Source organism: Nomascus leucogenys, chromosome 7b, assembly GCF_006542625.1.
Source record: "Nomascus leucogenys isolate Asia chromosome 7b, Asia_NLE_v1, whole genome shotgun sequence".
In the NCBI taxonomy this organism is placed as follows: domain Eukaryota; kingdom Metazoa; phylum Chordata; class Mammalia; order Primates; family Hylobatidae; genus Nomascus; species Nomascus leucogenys.
In genome coordinates, this window is record NC_044387.1 from 61897245 (window position 1) to 61917044 (window position 19800).

A 19800-nucleotide genomic window follows, 5' to 3' on the forward strand; every position below is an offset into this window, starting at 1 on the left:
AGTACGTATTCTTTTTTGTCTAGCTTTTTAAATTCAAAATAATGGTTTTCAGATTCATCTGTGCCTTGGTGTACATCAATAGTTTGTTTTTTATTGCTCAGTAGTATTCCATTGTATGGGTGTACCCCAATTTGTTTGCAGGTTTTTCCATTGTTAGACATCTGTACTGTCCTAATTTTTTGGCTATTATGACTAAATGTGCTATGGCCACTCTTGTATCAGTCTTTCTGTTAATATATGCATTCATTTCTCTCAGGTATATATCCAAGAACGGAATTGCTAGGTCACAAGGTAGGGTGTATTTAACCTTAGTGGAAACTGTCAAACAAATTTCCAAAGTTGTTGTGCTATTTTAAACTCCTACTACACTGCATAACTTTTAATTTGGCCAAGTATTTAAAATTATGTTCTTGGAAAAATGGGTTTAAAAAATAGTTTTTATAAACTATTTGAGTGAGATGTCATACACCAGCATAAATTTTCACATAAATTTGAAAAGAGTAGTTAATTGATCAGTTACCTTATTTCTTGATAGGGAAGGATTAGAGTAAGGAGGAAGAGATAAGAACACAAATTCATTAATTTTATAGCATAAATTTTAAATTGTTAATTAAAAAGCATCATAAAAAATAAAAATACTTAATAAAAAATGATTCACCAAAAACACTAAAACAAAATGTTAAAAATAGTATCACATTTTATCAATTCTAGGCCATATCATTCTTCATTCCATTTTAACCTATCTAAAATTAGGAAATATCTTACAATCAATGATAATTTATATTAAATATGATATGATATAAAAAGAACTTGTGTTAGTCAATAGTAATATATCAAAGAAATCAAACATATGGGAATTTAAATTAACTTTATATTTGGCTATCAGATGAGAAAGATGCTTTAAAAATTTACTACTCCATGGTTCTGAGAGAATGCTAGCATTAACACTCTCACATACTGCTAATGAGGTGTCAATCATTACCACCTTTCAGGAAAGCAACTGGATAAAATTTTTCAAGATCCTTTAAAATTCCTTTCAATCTAGTAGGTTCACTTTTAGGAATGTATCTGAAGGGATAAATACAGAATAAATTTATAAACAACTAACCTCATGATTTTATAATGATGAAAAACTGGAAGCAATTTAAATGCTGAACAATGTTGGAGGGTAGTTAAATAAACTCTAAAAATGAACCATTATGCAACTACTAAAAAATTTTAAATAATTTCTTTTTGTTTGTTTGAGACAGAGTCTTGCTCTGTTTGTCCGAGCTGGAGTGCAATGGTGCGATCTCGGCTCACTGCAACCTCCACTACCCAGGTTCAAGCGATTCTCTTGCCTCAACTTCCCAGTTAGCTGGGATTACAGGCACCCGGCACAACGCCCATCTAATTTTTGTATTTTTAGTAGAGACAGGGTTTCATCATGTTGGCCAGGCCTGTCTTGAACTCCTGACCTTAAGTGATCTGCCCGCCTTGGCCTCCCAAAGTGCTGGGATTACAGGCATGAGCCACCGCACCCAGCCAAAAAATTTAAAATAATTTCTAAAGTTTTTAAAAAATGCTTTTTATTGTTGAATGAGAAAGTAGAAGAAAAACAATATTAATTGCTCGACTCTACAGTGTTTAAAAACATACATTTATATATATATTATAAAAATTAACTATGCCAATATTAATAATGATTATTTCTGGGTGGTCAGATTATTTTTGTTTACTTCTTTATACTTTTCTCTGTTTTCAGCATTTTGCACAATTAGCAGTGAAACCTTGAAAGTTATTTTTAAAAAACACATTTGAAAACAGCTATAAATAGATTGACCAATTCATAACACGGACATAAAAGAGTAAGTCAAATCCTATGAAAGTCTGCTAATATCCGTCGCTCTTTTCCAAAAAAAGGAACTTGGAAAAAATCTGTTCCTAATCAAGCCTATGTAACAGGCACGGCAGGGTAAAATCAGGACAGGCCATTTCTGTCTGGCTAGAAAGTGCCCTTTTGTTTTCGACTTCACGAGTTATAGGACTCATAATCGGAATCCTCATCACATTACAGCATTCTGTAAACATTTTTTTTTTAACTCATAAAGAGCTTGGAATTTTCTGTGTACACATTCAATTCATTTGACTCATCTTAAAATCGGACTGATCCCTGGGTTTAAAACTGTTAAGGGGCTAGTGTCTTTTTTCAGTGATTTCAGTAAAACTTGATGGTAACACTAAGTTTTCAAATACTAAAATGATGTTCACTTTTTTTTTTTTTTAACATAATTCTTCCTCATGTTATGCTATTTATCATGATCATGTCATCCCTGGCACAGAGAGTGAATGAGAGGCTGCCCTAGCCCCCTAAAGAGGGAATTTCACAAATGAATATCAGAGTCCAACTTTGATTTTGCCTCGGTTGTCATTAAGGATTCAAGATATGAATCCTATATCTGAGTTTAGGGAGAAGCAAGGAGGCTATGAACTACCAGGGGCATTTCCGTCCAATGAGGATAAGGAAGCTCTCTGGGACCTAATGAACAAACAACCTTCCAAGGCCTGTCAGACTCAAGATGCTGTTAATAAGACATTTTTGGTGTGGGCACTGTGCTCTCACCTACATTAGCTCAGTAAACCTTACTAAATCAATTTTAAGGAGGTAGGCAAGTCACTCTGAACCTTAGAGTCTGTGCTTGTTTAGAAAGCTTTACCAATTGATTCCCTTACTATTTCTCACGTGCTTTACACTAAATGTCTCCCAGTGCTGCTTCTCTGGCAGGGGAAAAATGCCATCTGTCCTTGGGGACAGGAGTTCATGGAATATAGTACTTAACGAGTCAATTAATAATGAGGTCCATGTTAAAAATATACATCAGTCACATTAACTGAGACAGGAAAGCAGCTGTCTGGTTAGACAGACAGGGATGATTTGTGAATGTTGTGTCAATTCTTGACACATGGTACAAAATAACAACTAATTCATTAAAACTAGTAGACCATATTTGGGTTTTGATTTTTCAGCAGCCCTCAAAAAAGTCCTTTTCCAAGTCTCCAGGTCTATCCCTTTTAGGTTCTTCTGTCTGACTCAGATACTCAAATGTCATTAGAAATCCCTTTGCAAGTTAGGGTATCTATTGCCACAATTTATACAAACAAACTTCATTTCTCCTTTCACTATTACTGCTCTGTATCAGGAACCATTTATTCTGTTTTTTTATTTTTGGTCTCATATGAAACTGTTTAAAAAATTTCCACTTCATCTCTTTGAACACTAAGGCTTTTAGTTATGTTCTGGTGTTTGTAAAAGTATAGCCTTACATTGCAAATTTTTAAAAAAGTAAACAGTATAATATATTCTATGTCCCAAATTACAAAGAGGAGCTCTGGAACTGATACAGAAATTTAAACTTATTTCCTAAAAGGAAAGAAGAGAGAGAGGAAGGGTAACACAGTGTTTACAAATAGAATCAGTTATCTATTTAGAATGGAGCTTTGCTTCTGAGACCGGGTTGTGAGAGTGCTTTGGGGCTGGATAACTCTGAAGAAAGGCTTAAAAAGATAAGCCAAGGCTGATCCTCAAGTGGAGTTTGTGTGCGTGTGTGTGCGTGTGTGTACGTGCGTGTGCGTGTGTGTGTGTTTGAGTGATGAAATTCTTTTCAGTGCTTGAAATCTGTTTTTTGTGTTATGGCTTTTGAGTGATAGTTTGCAAGCTGCTATTTTTTTTTCTATTTAGAATTCAAATGGAAAGACATGAGCATGTTTTAAATGCAAACAAATACATATGTATCCATCAGCTACCTACCTGAGAAACAGGCAGCCATTTTCAACTATTCCAAACCTTGAGTCATCTGGTTTACCCCTGAATCTCTCTTGAATACGTCTATCTCTCTACGTCACAGTGCCAGCGCTCCAATTCTGACTTCCAGCATTTCCTACCTGGACTTTGCAATAGTCTCCTCACTGGTCCCTCTGACTCCAGGCAGATCCCTCTTAACCACGCTGCATACTGCTGCCAGTGTGTTGTGTATAAAGCACAAACCAAACCCCTCACAGTGGGTCCTCCAGCACTTGGTTATAATCCAGGCCCCTCAGCCAGACATTTGGGCCCTGAAGGATCTGGGGTGCCTCCTCTCCAGCCCCATAGCCAACACAAGCACCACACTCTAACAATTCCAGGTCACCACAGTTATCTTTGCTTGGAATGTTCTTCTTAGCTCTGTCTGGAAAGCTCCTTGTATACAACTTTATGGAATATAATTTGGCAATTTAAATTTATAACCTTAGAAACAAGGAACTAATCTAAAATGTGAAATAAGGTCTATACATAGAACTACTTATCACAGCCTTATTTATAATAGCAGAAAAAGTGTGTGTGTGTGTGTGTGTGTGTGTGTGTGTGTGTGTGTGTATAACAATTGAGGTGTCCAAAATAGTTAGGCAAATAAATTATGGCACATGGGATATTATATATTAATTAAAAATGAAGCTGACAAACTTTTGGAAGACATGGAAAACACATGTTTATTCTAGAAAATGAAGTAGGAGATCAGCAAGACTTGTTTTCTGAGTCTTGGTCAAGACCCTTCTGATCAAATCAGAATGTAGCCAAGAAACTGGCCAAAACCAGCTAAGACCAGCAACAAGGGCAACCTCTACTTGATGGTCTATAAATGATGCCATGGCAATGATCTGGAAATAACCTTATCTAGTTCCAAGAACTCCCTGCTCCTTTTCCAGAAAGTTCATGAATAACCTACCCCTTATTTAGCATCTGTTTAAGAATGGGTATAAATTTAGCTAGCTGGCAATCCACGAGTGCTACTCTGGGCCACTCTGCCTATGGGATAGCCCTGCTCTGTCTATGGGGCAGCCATTTTGCTGTACACTGTGGCTGTAATAGAACTTGCTTTGTGCCACTGCCAGCTTGCTCTTGAATTCTTTTCTGAGTGAAGCCAAGAACCCTCCTGAGCTAAGCCCCAATTTTGGGGTACACCTGCTTCAAAAAAAAGTGACTGGCAGATGCAAGTACCCAAAAATACATTGTAAAAGCAAAAGAAGAAAAAAATAATAAGAACTGAGACATAAAACGGAGTAAGAGATGGGGCTAAAAACACCTTTTGGCTATAGGTAGGCCACAAATTTGGCTCTTAGATTTCTGTCAACAAACAGAAAAAATCCAGAACACAGTTGAATATCTACAATATAAAAACATTCCCCTTGCTTGAGAGAAATACAGTTATTCCACACATGAAGTATCCTGGTGAGTCCCCACGAAGAAGTCAGAGTGCAAAATCCGAATGAGACACAAGAGCAAGTTTGCTAAGATTGCTTCTTAGAGTAATCTCCAATAAAAACAGTGGCAATTGCAACAGCCAACCCAAATCTCCTGTAGGGAGCAAATATGAAATAGTGCATGTTTTTAGTTTTCCTGTGAATTTACCTTGTTTCAGGAGTACAATTTAGAAAAACAGAAGGACCTAATTACATTCCAATTAATCTTCTTGAAGAATAATTTTTTAGTCCCCCTTCTGTTAAACTTAATGAATTTGAAGTTGTACTTGCTGTAAAAGTAACTAAAGCCAGCTAATCTAGCTTGACAATTAAAAATAGACTTACCAGAATGAATAATTAAAGAGCACGAGTAGAAGCAGGGAGACTAGTGAGAAGGCTACTGCAGAAAGCCAGGGAAGAAGCAACGGTGGGAATGTTAGCAATGGTCACAGAAACCAGAATAGTACCATTGATAATGACAAGAATAATATCATCTGAGTATTATAACAATAGCAATAGCAATAATAATATAAATATATAAAATTATCACTTTGTCAGGGTTTTGAGTGTGTAAATACCAATTTCTAGTTAGCCAACTTTAATTGCATTCTTGAATCAAAATCTAAGTTCCTTCATTGACATTTTCTTCTGTTAATAAAAGTAAAGCTCAAATTAAAAATAAAACGCACACAAAATTCCAGACTAGGGGAATGAGGAATTGCTGTTTAGTGAATTCAGAGTTTCATGTTGGAGGATAAGACATTCTAGAGATGAAGAGTGGTAATGGTTTCACAGCAAGGCGAATGTACTTAATGTCACTGAATTGTATATTTAAATATGATTAAAAAGGTAAACTTTATGTTATATACATTTTACCAAAACAAAAAAACAAAACAAAACAAAACAAAAAACGAAAAACAAACACCACACATACACACAACCCCTTCACAGCTCCAGGGTTATCTGATCTAACAGGTAACCTCGCTCAGGCGAAACTAACTTCTGCTGTAAAGACTGAGGCCTGCAAAACCTGAGCCTGCAGAGCCAGTGATGGAGCCCGCCTCAGAGGCTGCTCAGAGAAGGCAGTGCTGCTCTCTAATGCTGGAATCTGCTTCAGTGTGCCGATGTTAAACAGCAGCAGTGCAACACTTTTCCACAAGAACTATTTTATGATAGGTGTTGTTAGGTATTCACTTGATTTAACCACCTCCCCCTACTCCCAAATAAGACCTCATTTAAGTCCAGATGGCACTGACAACACCGCTCCTTGGTGTATCCTCTGGGGAACATTATTTACAAAATGGAACTATATGCAGTATAGGTTGAACATCCTTTACCCAAAATGCTTGGGGATGCTTGGGGCCAGAAGTGTTTTCGAATTTTTTTCAGTTTCTGGAATGTTTGCATTATCCCTAATCCAAATAGCCAAAATTCAAAACGCCCCAATGAGCATTTCCCTTGGCCATCCTGGTGCTCAAAAGGTTTCAGATATGGAGCATTTTGGATTTGGATTTTTGGACTACGTATACTAAACTTGTAATTTGTTTATGAACAAGTTAAAAGTTGGGTAGCATCTACCGAAGATGATAACATGAGTTTTAGAGAATTTTGTCTGTAATCCAACTCTGACAATAATAACCCAGCAGGACATGCTGCCCCTACACGCCACATAATCAAACTAAGCATTTAAAGATGAGAAGCTGCTTTTCTCTGTCTTCTGTAGTGGGGCAGGATGGTGAAATGCAAACAACTCATCAAAGGATATTATAAAATAAGCTAAAGGGGGCCAGGACACCTCCCTGTTTTATCTCAGTAGAAAATTCTGATTGGTTCAGAAAAAGACCCTGACCTTTGAGGAGTAAGTTTTATATAAGCACCAACATCCCAGGGTCTTTGGTCGGTTTATGCACCTTAGAGCTTGATCAGCTTCTGTCAATAGTATCAAAGGCCAAAGAAAAGTCAAAATGAGCCACAAATAATCTAAAAAAGACCCCCAATAATCTAATACCATTTCTAGCAAATTCTTACAGTGTATGTGAAAAGAACAGGATAGTAAATGATATTGACAATAGTATCTTAAAGTTGCAAAATAAGCATAAGAAATAAAAAGACAATATATAACAATGATATCAGTAGTTACCTGCATGAAGGAGTTAGATAGATATTTAAATATTTACCCATTTTACAAATTTTCTAGAATGAGGATGCAATGGACAATACAAACTATTGTTAGAAGATATGAAAACATTACTTTTTTTCTGTGGAATCTTTCTTAACTTCCTTGTGTCTGGTATTAATTCCTCCAAAATTTTTATACATTGTGTCATTATTGTTACACATACCATTCTCTATCATGAATACTTATTTAAATTCCTTTCTCTCCCACTAGACTATTTCCTTTAGAACATGCATCATGCCATTTGTCTTCTCATGGCTGGGACTTTCCACTATTCCTAGCACACAGTTGCTACAAAATGTTTCTTGTTCCAAATGAAGCATTTAGGTACTAAAAGTTTATCAAGAGGGTGTGCTTGTTACTAGACAGGGTTTACATCTGTCCTCAGTTGTGGAGGAGAGTTTGCAAAAATCAAAGGAAAAAAACAGTAGTAGAAACTAGTATCTTCCCTAATTGGTGATAATGCTATAGGGATAAATTAGAGATAGGAGAGAATTTTATAGGAATGTAGAGAAATGGTGTATCTATTGCTTTGGTTTAAACCAATGGCAAATAAGGACTTTTGGCCTGCCTAAGGAATTCATATTCTTTCTGAGACACTGTGTGTTTGAAATTGAGAAGCTAAACAGGCTGAAACGAATAATCCCTGAAGAACGGTAGGGACACCATGTGATAAAGGCCATGGAATAATCAGAGAGGCTAACTTACTCTCTGTGCAAGAGACAATAATAAAATGAAACATCTTTTGTGGCTAAAAATCATAATCACAAATACTAACCTTAGATACAAAAACCACCCCTTATATATAGTGTAATGCATATTTTGGCATATGTATGAGGTAGCAAAACCGAAGTGTCTTGAGTAATGTCTCAGTGGTGTATTAGGATCAAATCCAGACCACAGAAGTTAGACCTGTCTGAGGCTGAGCAGCTTTGTGGGCTGAGGGGGGGTTTGTCCCTCATGGTAGATGTACACATCCAGGCTCACTCTGGGGGGCCTCACCTTCATGTGCTAGAGAGGGACTGGATGAAGAAAGGATGAAGGGGAAGACATGGTAGGTGTGTATGTGCATGACTTAACTTTAGTAATCACTACGACAAATAAAGAGAGGAAAGCATTTATTAATAATTCATCATAATTTGTTCATGGGTCTCAGAAAGAGACAAGTGATAAAATGATTTTGAAAAAGTTGTGGCACAAGAGTATAATTTGAAAAGACATCCTAAATGAAAACAATAGTGAAGAGAGGCACCAAGAATGTCAGCAGTTATGAGGCCACAGAAAAAAGTGTGAGTGAAGGCAGATGATAAACTGGAACATTTTTTGAAACAGTTTTTATGCCAAGAAGATGCAAAGAAGTCTGTGGATAAGTCAGCCTGGAAATAAAGGGAAAGAGAGTCTATAAAGTTCATAGGAGCAAAGGCTTAATAATACCCCAGAGAAAATTATGTAGAAAAAAGCAAACGCCAGTGCATTTGTTTGATAATATCCATTAGTGCAAACTGTCTGGCAGAAAATAGCAACAGGCATAAAAATATCTTGATTTTAAAACCTGCATGGAAAAAATGTATGAGCTATTCAGAATAGATATGTGTGACTAGAATAAGATCAAACAGTAATTAACTATAGCTGTATTTGAAAATGCTTAAATGCATTTTGTTATTTAAAGCAGGGTTCATAGGATGGAAATAATAGTAGATGGACAGTAAGGAACATGAAACAAAATCAAGGAATGAGCTAAGAATCAAATAATCATTTAAACAAGGAGGAGCCTGAAGCCAAACTAAACTAGCCAAGAGCAAGGGCTAATGTATATTAAAATCCCCAAGGTTTTATTTTCTGTGGTAAACATTAAAATGCTATTTTTTGGTTAGTATTTCCAAAAAATCACAATATAAAAGGAGATCTGGAATAATACATCATGAAAATCTAAACACTGCTAAAACAATGCAATCTGTCATAAATAAAAATTGAACTCAGCCAAAAATGTTCCCAAATAAGGCCATGGAAAATTAAATTGTGGTACATCTATGACTTGGATATTATGCAGTCTCTAGCAATTATATATATATATATATAGTAACATGAAATTTATTCATGACAGAGCTTTAAGTAAATAAACTATTTTATACTGTGTGAATTGTAGAGCTAAAGTAATGCTATGTATATAATTTTTAAAACAGATTTTCTTAATTTACATTTGTAAATGTCTTGATTTTTCAGAAAAATGTAGATATTTAACTTTAATTGGCTCTGAATTTTTTTATTAGTAGTAATCACATAGGGATCTAAATAATCTTCAAGAAAAAAATAAAAGAAAGCACTTTATTTGCTTATATCTAAGAGGCTTTATAAAACCTTTAATAAAATACTGCAGAGATAAAAGCTGTTGCTCCAAGAGGCATTCTGTAGTTCACATACTGCATTTGTCTGCCCGTGTTTCTGGAAATCACTGAGTAAATACTAAGTGTATGTAATAACTAGAAAGAACTTACATAGCGAATCCTCATATGAAGGAAAGTACCAAATGTTCAGTTATCTCTTTTTATGATTTCGTCTTAGATATAGGTGTCTACAAACTAAGGGAAAGTGAATCACAATTGAAGGCTTTGGCTGGGGCCACCAGGATGTACTTCCCTAATGCCTGTTTTCCTAATGATCAATTTGCCTATGGACATTTCAACCAAGGTCTGTTTCCCTTGGGAGTTTATTCATCAATTTTAGTATCCTGTCACTTCTTTTTTGGTCATCTCTTCGTCATTTTGGGATTATTAAGCCATTCCTCTGAAGTAATTTTTGTTTCTTTTGTAGTTCTAGTAAACAGTCCTTAAGTTTACATTGTTTCATGAATATGTGATTGTCTTATATCTTTGTGGTATATGTTTTCCTACTTTACTTGTAAAGTCTCTAAGAATTTTTTTTTTTTTTTTTGAGACAAGGTCTCGCTGTCGCCCAGTGCAGTGGCATGATCACTGGAGTGTAGTGGCGTGATCATTGCTCAGTATAACCTTGAACTCCTGGGCTCAAGGGATCCTCCCACCTCACCCTCCTGAGTAGCCAGGATTACAGGCGGGTGCCACTATGTCCTGAGCACCACCAAGTTCAGCTAATGTTTAATTTTTTTTTGTTGAGACAGAGTCTTGCTATTTTGCCCAGGCTGTTCTTGAAATCTTGGTCTCAAGTGATCCTCCTGTCTTGGCCTCCCAAAGCACTAGGATTACAGGTGTGAGCCACCATGCCTGGCCTAAAGTGTCTAAGAATATTGAAAGCCAATCTTTCTAAATGAAGAGTCTCCCAACAAGACATAATTTCATTTTTATTTTTGGGACATTTACACAGATGAAAAAAACACTAAAAAAGGTTGTCAATGAAGGAGGATGGATTTTACATGACTTTAAAAAGATTTGATTTCATTAAAGTATTTAAATTTATTTAATTTTAACAATTTAAAAAGAATTCAGACAACTTCTCAGTGAATTTCAATTAGGGAGAGGGAATAGGGTTATATAAGAATCACCTGGGGAGTTTCCCCAACTACACATGCCTGGCATCCTCCCCTAGATGCAAGAATTTTGAGGGAATTTGAGTGTCACATTCTCTTTCTGTTAGTTTAAAAAAAAAAAAAATGAAAGGGCATGGGATCTGTCCTTGGCTTCCTACTTACCTCTGACCATATTCTAATTACCACACTGTTCATGATCATTCACAAAATATTTTTCAGAGTTAATTATTTTAATTAAAATAGTACTGGTAAAAGCCAGAATTGATTCTGAACATCATAGACCTGTTGTTCAAGAAAACTTGTACTTGGCGGCCACATCATCAAATTCTGTATCATGAAGTCCTAGTTCATAGCAGTATCCTTCCTTTGATGCAAAGGGGATAGGGGATCAGAAAAATATTTCATGATACAGTGTTTTCAAGGACAAAGGTTATACAGAAACAAGAATGTCTGGGTTGTCTGCAATGGGAACATGGACACATTGAGGCAGACTGACCTGGCGGCACTGTGCCCAGCAGGTCTGGGCCAGGGAGGCCACGCAGGCGCGCTCCACACACACAACCCAATCAAAAGCAGGCAGCCTAGGGACTCACCGGCAGGGCAGGATCCGGACAACGTCATTGGGCTTGTACCCTTCAATACAAACTGCACAGTTGTCAAAATCGGACTCTGTTTCCTGCAACAGAGGAAGCAGAGATGAGCCTGTTTTCTTAGCTTCATCTCTTGTGTAAATATCCAAGCCAAAACCCACGGAGAGCTCGCCTGGAGCACAGCTTTCCGCAGTGCTGGTGCCAGTTTTTAAATCAAATGTACCATCAGTTGGACTAGTTTCCATTCCTTCCAACCTCTACTTTTTGTTTCTAGGTTCCACTGCAAGTGCTTTTGTGAGGAAAACCATTTTCTAAAGTAGCATTACTAACAATGCTATTAATTATAATTAGAGGCAACATATCAAAATTTTCAGGATGAGAAATAATATTTGTGGTGAATCATCCAAATGATATTTAATCTATCCATTCTTCTGGAATCTAGTGTATAAGATAAAAATATTAACACAAAATGTTAGTTCCAATTTTTTTCAAGTATGTAAACCTCTTTTAATGCCTCATAACATAGTGCTTACGTAATAGTCCTTGTACTTTTATTATTGTATGATTGAGGGGAAATAACATACTCACCAAAATGTACTTTAAATTTAGTAATGCCTTTAAATAAATTTTATCTTATAAGCCCAATGGCATTTTTATATACTTGAAAAATAATAGCACATAATTTGTGAGATAAATCAGTTATTCAGATTAGAGACAATACCTGCTTATATGTGGAGTTGTAAATCCCTTACATTGCCCCAAGGAGCTCCAAACCCATGTATTGTAATCCAATTCTCTAACTTGGCCTAGGGAATAATGAAGACCCTTAGAAGCCCGTAAACCCAGGCAGGACTGCTTTGCTTTTCCTCCTCAAGATATACTATTGCTTTTGGCTTTATGACATCATTCTACACCGAAGGAGACTACTGAAATGAATTCGGGGCTCTGTGTTTTGATTTAAAAATTTTTTTTTTTTATAGAGACAGAGTCTTGCTATGTTGCCCAGGCTGGTCTTGAACTCCTTGGCCTCAAATGATCTATTTACCTTGGCCTCCCAAAGTGCTGGGATTACAGGCATGAGCCACACCACCTGTCAACCTTGGGGTTCTGAATACTGGATTTCAGAGGGATTGAATATACTTCCTGCATTTATACTGTAGATTTAAGTGGAGAACATAGCTCAGCACATAAAGCTGTCTTGCTTGCAAAGATTCGTGAAAAAACTTTCTCAGGTCATAACATCAGGAACAACCATTTTGATTTTATCTCATGGGACACTGGAATAAACTCATTAAATATTACGTGAATATTGTTACCTTTGCACTGGCAGCTAGAAAGTCCCAACTTAAATTTGAGACCCATTTCTACTACAAATTTTAGGTAATCCATTTGTGTACTAATTTCATTCTGGCTTCATCTATTTTTTATACACTTATCAGTTTCTCATATTTTCCATACAACTATTTTATTATCATAGCATATACATTTTATAAGAAACTTTGTTTAATTAAGAAGAGTATAATAACAGATACTGATAGGACAACTGTTAGCATATATTTCCCTTTCCCATCCTTTCCTCTCTTCCACCCTGGCTATAAGAAAAGTTAGAAGCTTCTTTGAATAGCCCCTCACCAAAAAGAAAAGAGGCTATTACCTTGTCACCCTTCTTGATGGTCCTGATCTGGAGTTTGCTGATGGCTTTCTTTGCTGCATCCCCCAGTCGGCGCTGAAAAACCAAAACGTGCTTGTTAATAATAAAGATCTGTAATTCTCGACTTCATTTCTGATGTCACTTAATACACCAGGGCAGCTAGCTCTGAAATCATGCATATGTGGTATGAATGCTAACAATGATGACTAGAAAAGACGGGGCAGTGGCATTTGTGCAAGGGAGCTCTACCAGTTGAGGTCTATAAAAGACTTCTGCCATAGAAGTTTTTCATGCCTAGTGTTAAGCAAGTGGCATGTGACATAGATCCTGCCCTATAGTTCTACAGCGCAGGTTATATGTGCATACACTCCCCCCGCTCAAAAAAAAAGGAGTTTAGTAATTTGCCACTCTAGCCACTCAATTTGTGACACAGAGATAGCCAATCTGGAGTAGCTGGAATAAATGTCATCTCCTCTTTTTGACAATCAGGGTTCATTGCTTGGATATTCCTTCCAATCTGCTCATATAGGCATAACATTGGTTTAAATTTGGTCTGTTCTATCCTATTCCATCACATTCTCACATGGCAATTTTACCTCCTTTATGCATGTTTAAGTGTGAGTGTGCATATAGAAAAATACATAAAACATAATGTTCAGTTTAGCAAATAATTATAAAGCAAACACCGGAGTAACCACCATGATCCATGTCAAGAAATAATATATCATTCTCTTCCCATTTTTGGTAGAGAAAATTACCATCCTAATGAGCCCCGCAATAATGCAATCAGAGGGTGATGAGGAAAACTGGGAGAAGGATAGGGTGGTGAGTAACTTAAATTTTAATCTGTCAAGCAAAAAATTGCATGTGAGTTTTCTACATGTTTTATCTTCTTCGTAGGTATATCTATTTCTGGTCTGCAATAGATGTGTATCTGTTGTAGTAAAACATTAGAAGGACTAAGATTAAGAGAGTTAACATTTAAACGCAGACTAATGATTTGCTTTCACTAATTTTGTTCCTTTTGGAAAAAGCACTCAAGCTTCTTGCTTTTGTTTAAAATGGTGAACACATATTAGTGAACAGTTAATATATCCTAGGTGCCATGCTAAAGCTATATATGCATTATCACCTTTGATATTATAATAACTGAGAAAAGCACTATTTAATAGAATGAACTGAGGCTAACAGAGCTTAAGGAAGTTGTCCAATATCATAGAGTTAGTGAAAGGTAAGTCAGAATCTGAATAAAATTAAGTTTGACTTTAAAATCAAAGCTTATCTACCACCCTCACCTTTATTTGCCAAGCCACCCGGTCAACCAATCAGCCAGTCAGCCAACCATCTAACAGCTGGCCAGCCAGTCAGCCATCCATCCAACATCTGGCTAGCCAGCTAACCAGCCAACCAACCATCCAGCCAATTGGAATAACTAAGTATTTAGCACGTGGCACTTCTCTAAGTACACAGCAGTTAAAGTAATTAGCAGAAAAGGAGATGTTTTCCTTGTTAATTCATTTTTCTCTTTGATAGTTTGTCCTTCATATCTAAAATAATGTTGACATTTTTATCAGAAGGGTAGGTTTTGGCTGTTTCCTAAAAGGAGACCTATGCCCTTGAGATTTATGCAGAGGTCCATGAGTAGCTAGCAAACTAAGGCAGCAGGCAAAAACAGGAAGAGTCTTTAGTGATAAATACCAAGGAAAAACAGAAGAGTGAGAGAAAAAGAACTGAACTGAGGTGAACTAAACATGATGGAACTTTCCTCTCCTCTTCTTCTGGTTATTATCTATTCATCCTTTGACTTCAGCTCAAATCATTTCTTCAAGGAGCCCTTCCTAGATGTATCCAACAAGATCCCTCTCATCTAGACGCTGATAGCACTTTGTACCTCTGCACTGTCACATTTGAAATTTGAAATTTGTTTTTATGATCAATTCCTGTTAGATTGCCCTCAGATATGCTCCCTGAGGGCAAGCCTGTGCTTATTTTTTGCTTCACATTGTCCCCTACATCCCCAGCATATATTAATAGAATAAAGCTGCCTTCAATAATAGGCAGTCAATCATTCAACATACATATTTTGATTTCTTATTCTGTGCCAAGTATAGCTTTGGGTTTTAAAAAATGGTAACGAAAACACACGTGTGCGCATACACACATGCACACACACACTCCTATCAACTGTAGTTTAATTTATAATCTAGTGAAAACTGTAAATAATAAGTTAATAAAATCTTAAGCCGAGTGGTTTTTTGTTGTTTTTTTTTTTTTTTTTTTTTTGCACAGAAAACAACCTGAGAAATTTAGCCAGTTAACGGGAATATTTAGGGACAAACTATAAGTGATACATGTTGTAAGGTAAGCAAACTTGTGGTCCTGGCTTGGCAAACACAGCCAGTATCACCTGACAGCTGCTCTCCATTGAAGGACCCTGGGGCAAGGTTTGAAAGGTATTGAGAAAGGGCTACTAGTTATTGGGAGTAAATGCCATAGACCTGTAGAATATTGTATTTAGAATAAGCATCTGAATCCCAAAGAAACAAATACTGTTTTTCTTTTTCAGTCAAGAACTCAGATATTTTTGCAATTGTGTTTAACTGGCATTATATAATATTGCACCTAATTCAATCACTCAAAAAAATTTTTTTTGAAGACTAAGCAGAGTAATTAAGTAGAAAAATACATGTTCATACAATGGTCATAGATTATACTCAAAGGGAAATAATTTTTTTTTTCTTTTGAGATGGAGTCTCGTACTGTCACCCAGGCTGGAGTGCAGTGGTGTGATCTCGGCTCACTGCAACCTCTGCCTCCCAGGTTCAAGTGATTCCCCTGGCCTCAGCCTCCCAAGTAGCTGGGACTACAGGTGCCCGCCACCACACCTAGCTGATTTTTTTGTATTTTTAGTAGAGATGGGTTTCACTACGTTGGCCAGGCTGGTCTTGAGCTTCTGACCTCATGATCTGCCCACCTCAGCCTCCCAAAGTGCTGGGATTACAGGCATGAGCCACCGTGCCCGACCAGGGAGCCAACATTTTTAAAAAGCAGGTGAACTAGAATATGTTTTCAAAATTCAATTTCTTTTAACATAATTTTTTAGCAAATGAAATGTGCCCTTCTTAAATGCGGGCATGTAGGGGAAGTTCAAAGACTGCATTAAACTTTGGCTGTGTATTTAACTTAACAGTTGGCTACATCTGAATAAAAATAGACGGCTTTTTAAAACATCCCCTCAGTCTCTTCTAGAGAAAAAACCCTTTCCATGCCCTTTTAAAATAATGCAGGCTGCCTTTATTTTTTTAAAAATGGCAGGTCTGTTGAGGAAATGTAAAGCAAGCTGACGTTAAGGTGACAGGGATTTTAGCTAACAGTAAAGTTAATGGCTAGGGAATTAAAAAGACGAATTCCATTACTGGCATTTGTATGACTGGGCCCTAGAGAGGTTAAAGAAGTTCAGCAGAGGATTAAGTCATTTAGGAGATGGGCTTCCCAAATTAGCAGAATTAATAGATTGAGGGAAAGAGAGTAAAAGAGAAAGTACAGTCATGTATGGCTTAATGACAGGGATACATTCTCAGAAATCCATTGTTAGGCGATTTCGTCACTGTGTGAAATCATGGAAGATTGCTCACACAATCCTAGATGATACTGCTGGCTATACATGTAGGCTCTATGGTATAGCCTATTGCTCCTAGGCTAGAAACCTGTACAGCATGTACTGAATACTGTAGGCAGCTGTAACACAATGGTAAGGATCTGTGTATCTAAACATAGAAAAGATACAGTAAAAACAGTATATTATAATCTTATTGGACTACTGTCATATGTGTGGTCCATTTTGACCAAAACGTAGTTATGCAGTGCATGACTGTAATAAAGTCATCTTCAACATCAAGTCTTTGAGGCCTTCCTCCTAGAAGCCCTGAGAAATCAAATGATTCACAAACGTAGGAAGACGTATTTTCCTTAATCATTCTAAAAGATGATATAATGGTATTCTCTTCCATTCCCTTTCCTGTGACATTCCTTGAGTCAAGCCTCATTATGCATGTTATTGATGAATGATACACATATTTTCTCCTCTTTTGAGGAAAAACATAGCATTTTGGCAGCGGCGGATAAAGGATATGAAAGTCTTCCCTGGCAAGGGCAGAACAGATGGTCCAGATACCTGGGGAAGGAAAATCAGCTTCTGAGATGTATATGATGATATGGGACCATGTAATAAAAGATTTTTTTTTTTTTTTCTGTAAGAGTTCTGGATTAACAAAATTAGGGAAAAAGCAACACAAAGTTTTGAAAAAATATGATTTCCATATGCATGTAAACAAGTATTATCAGTATATGCATGCTTATTTCTAAGTGACCATGAAAATTACACACATGCAGAGAAGACCCCATTAAAAAAATTACACAAAGAAAAAAAGTACCACTTACAATATTTAAAAAAAAGTTTTCAATATTAAAAAAATCTCACTTTCAATAATTTTCAAACTAGTTTTATTGGATTTCCAAATGCAAATTAAAGAGATAAAACATAAACATTCTTAATGAAATGGCCCAAATAAGGCTACTTACTGTTGCTTTTTAATTGATCTCTTCTGTCTTTGGGTTTTTGATTGCACTCAGTATGAAGAGTGAAGGAAAACTACAGGCCCTGCTCAAAGTGAGTCTTGTACGCAACATGAATAGAGAATCTAGGGATTGGAACCCGAAGTCTATTACAAAACAGACTCTTTCCTTTGTCATTCTCAGAAAGGCAGAGTAAAGTGATGCTAACGGAAGACTCAGGGACCACTTCAGGTGGATTGAGGAACCACCTCAGGTTTGAGTCAGTCTTTTGTTTCAGGTAGGGATTCCACTCTTTTCTCTAGGGTACTCCTATGGATTCCTTCTAATCTAACCAGACCCAAATCATGCTTCTTCTTCTTATTATTATTTTTGAGACAGAGTTGTGCTCTGTCACCCAGGCTGGAGTGCAACGGCGTGAATCTTGGCTCACTGCAGCCTCTGCTTCTTGGGTTCAAGTGATTCTCATGCCTCAGCCTCCTGAGTAGCTGGGACTACAGGTGTGTACCACTGTACCCAGGTAATTTTTGTATTTTTTGTAGAGATGGGTTTCACCATCACTTGAACTCCTGACCTCAAGTGATCTGCCTGCCTCGGCCTTCCAAAGTGCTGGGATTACTGGCATGAGCTACCCGTACCTGGCCAAAATCATGCTTCTTACTAAAGCTTGTTAGGTGTTAGGCCATCGTAATAATTAGGTTTATCCATCTATTTGATCTAAACAGATATGAATATATTTACCAAGGTTATTGGTTTCTTGACAATAGTGAAGATAAACTGTTATGGAAAATAAGTACAGAGCCATGTATTAAAAGAATAAAGTCCTACATAAATTCTAACAAGAACAGTAAACAACAGACTCCAGTTCAACCCGAGACACATAAATTAGTAATCTAAATATTTAAGAAAGTGAGAAAAATAAGAAATTTTCCTCTTCCTCTGTTCTGTGTTATAAATAGAAATGCAGTGAAAGTGATAAAAAAAAAAAAACTTGGAACATAAGGATTCCAAAACATAGCATAAAAACTGAGTTTATTTTCTTCCTATCTCATTTGACTGGATAAGTCTGTATCATATTTGTTTTTTTTCCCTAACAGCTGTATTTTATCATCATGTTTCTTGTCATCATCACCAAGTAGAAAGATAACTAAGTGTTCTTAAGTTCTAGGTGAAGGGAGGCCACTGTCAAAGTAAACAGAGTTGGTCCCAGTTGTCTAAAACCTCACATGATCATGAGTGACTCAAACATTTTCCTCATGCACTCTAATACATAATAATGATCCTTCCAGGACTGGTTGATATGATAGATGTCATAGCACAGCCAGTTCAATAAATTTCCATGATGTGGATCACCACTCCACAAATCTAGAAAAATAGATAACATAATTTGACTATTTTGATAGCTGTGATGACCTCATAGAGTGATGCCATAAATCTGTTTGTGAACACACAATGTGTGGTAGAAACATCAGGGTTTGTTGTTGTTGTTGTTGGAGGTGTTGTAGAGCAGAAAATAATGGCTTCAAAGTTAGAAGACCCAGCTCTTTGTCCTATTTTTGTCACTAGCTAACTGTGTGACTTTGGCCAAGTCACTTAAACATTGTGGCCCTCTGTCCCCTTATTAATAACATAAGGTATGTAAAGTAATGCCATCTCTAGCTTTACCAGCTCATGATTTTCATCCATGCACAAAAGAATAGGGAGACAATGTGCTCTGAAACCTGAATAATCTAAAAAAAGCAAATCAAGGGCTAATTACCTCACTGAAGACTACATGGATATGACATGCGCTTTTGCCTTTCTGTTCCCCTGAGGGCTTTGTACTTTCTTCTAGAGCAGTTTCAGGGACAATTTTAGTCCTCACTCTTTAGGAGACAGAAGCATCTCTGCCTAGACTCTCCCTTGGTGGCTGAGACTTGGCAAACTCCTTTCCTTTCTGTTTCTCTTTGTGAAGTTCATGTTTATTTTAAATTTCATTACTTCTTTTATTCCAACATAGTTTAAATATCAATATGCAATGCATGCAAAAGAAATCAAAGGCACATGGGCCATG

The 19800-nt window shown here is 36.7% G+C and overlaps 1 protein-coding gene across 1 annotated transcript in view; it reads right to left on the minus strand.

Annotated features, from left to right (window-relative positions):
• RNF150 (ring finger protein 150) overlaps window positions 1–19800 on the minus strand; it is a 285174-nt gene that overhangs the window by 78105 nt on the left and 187269 nt on the right. The window contains exons 3-4 of the mRNA XM_003257744.3: window positions 13179–13250; window positions 11528–11610 (exon numbers count right to left, since the gene is read on the minus strand). Of these exons, the coding sequence (XP_003257792.1) occupies window positions 11528–11610; window positions 13179–13250 (155 nt within the window). The remainder of the gene's footprint in view (window positions 1–11527; window positions 11611–13178; window positions 13251–19800) is intronic.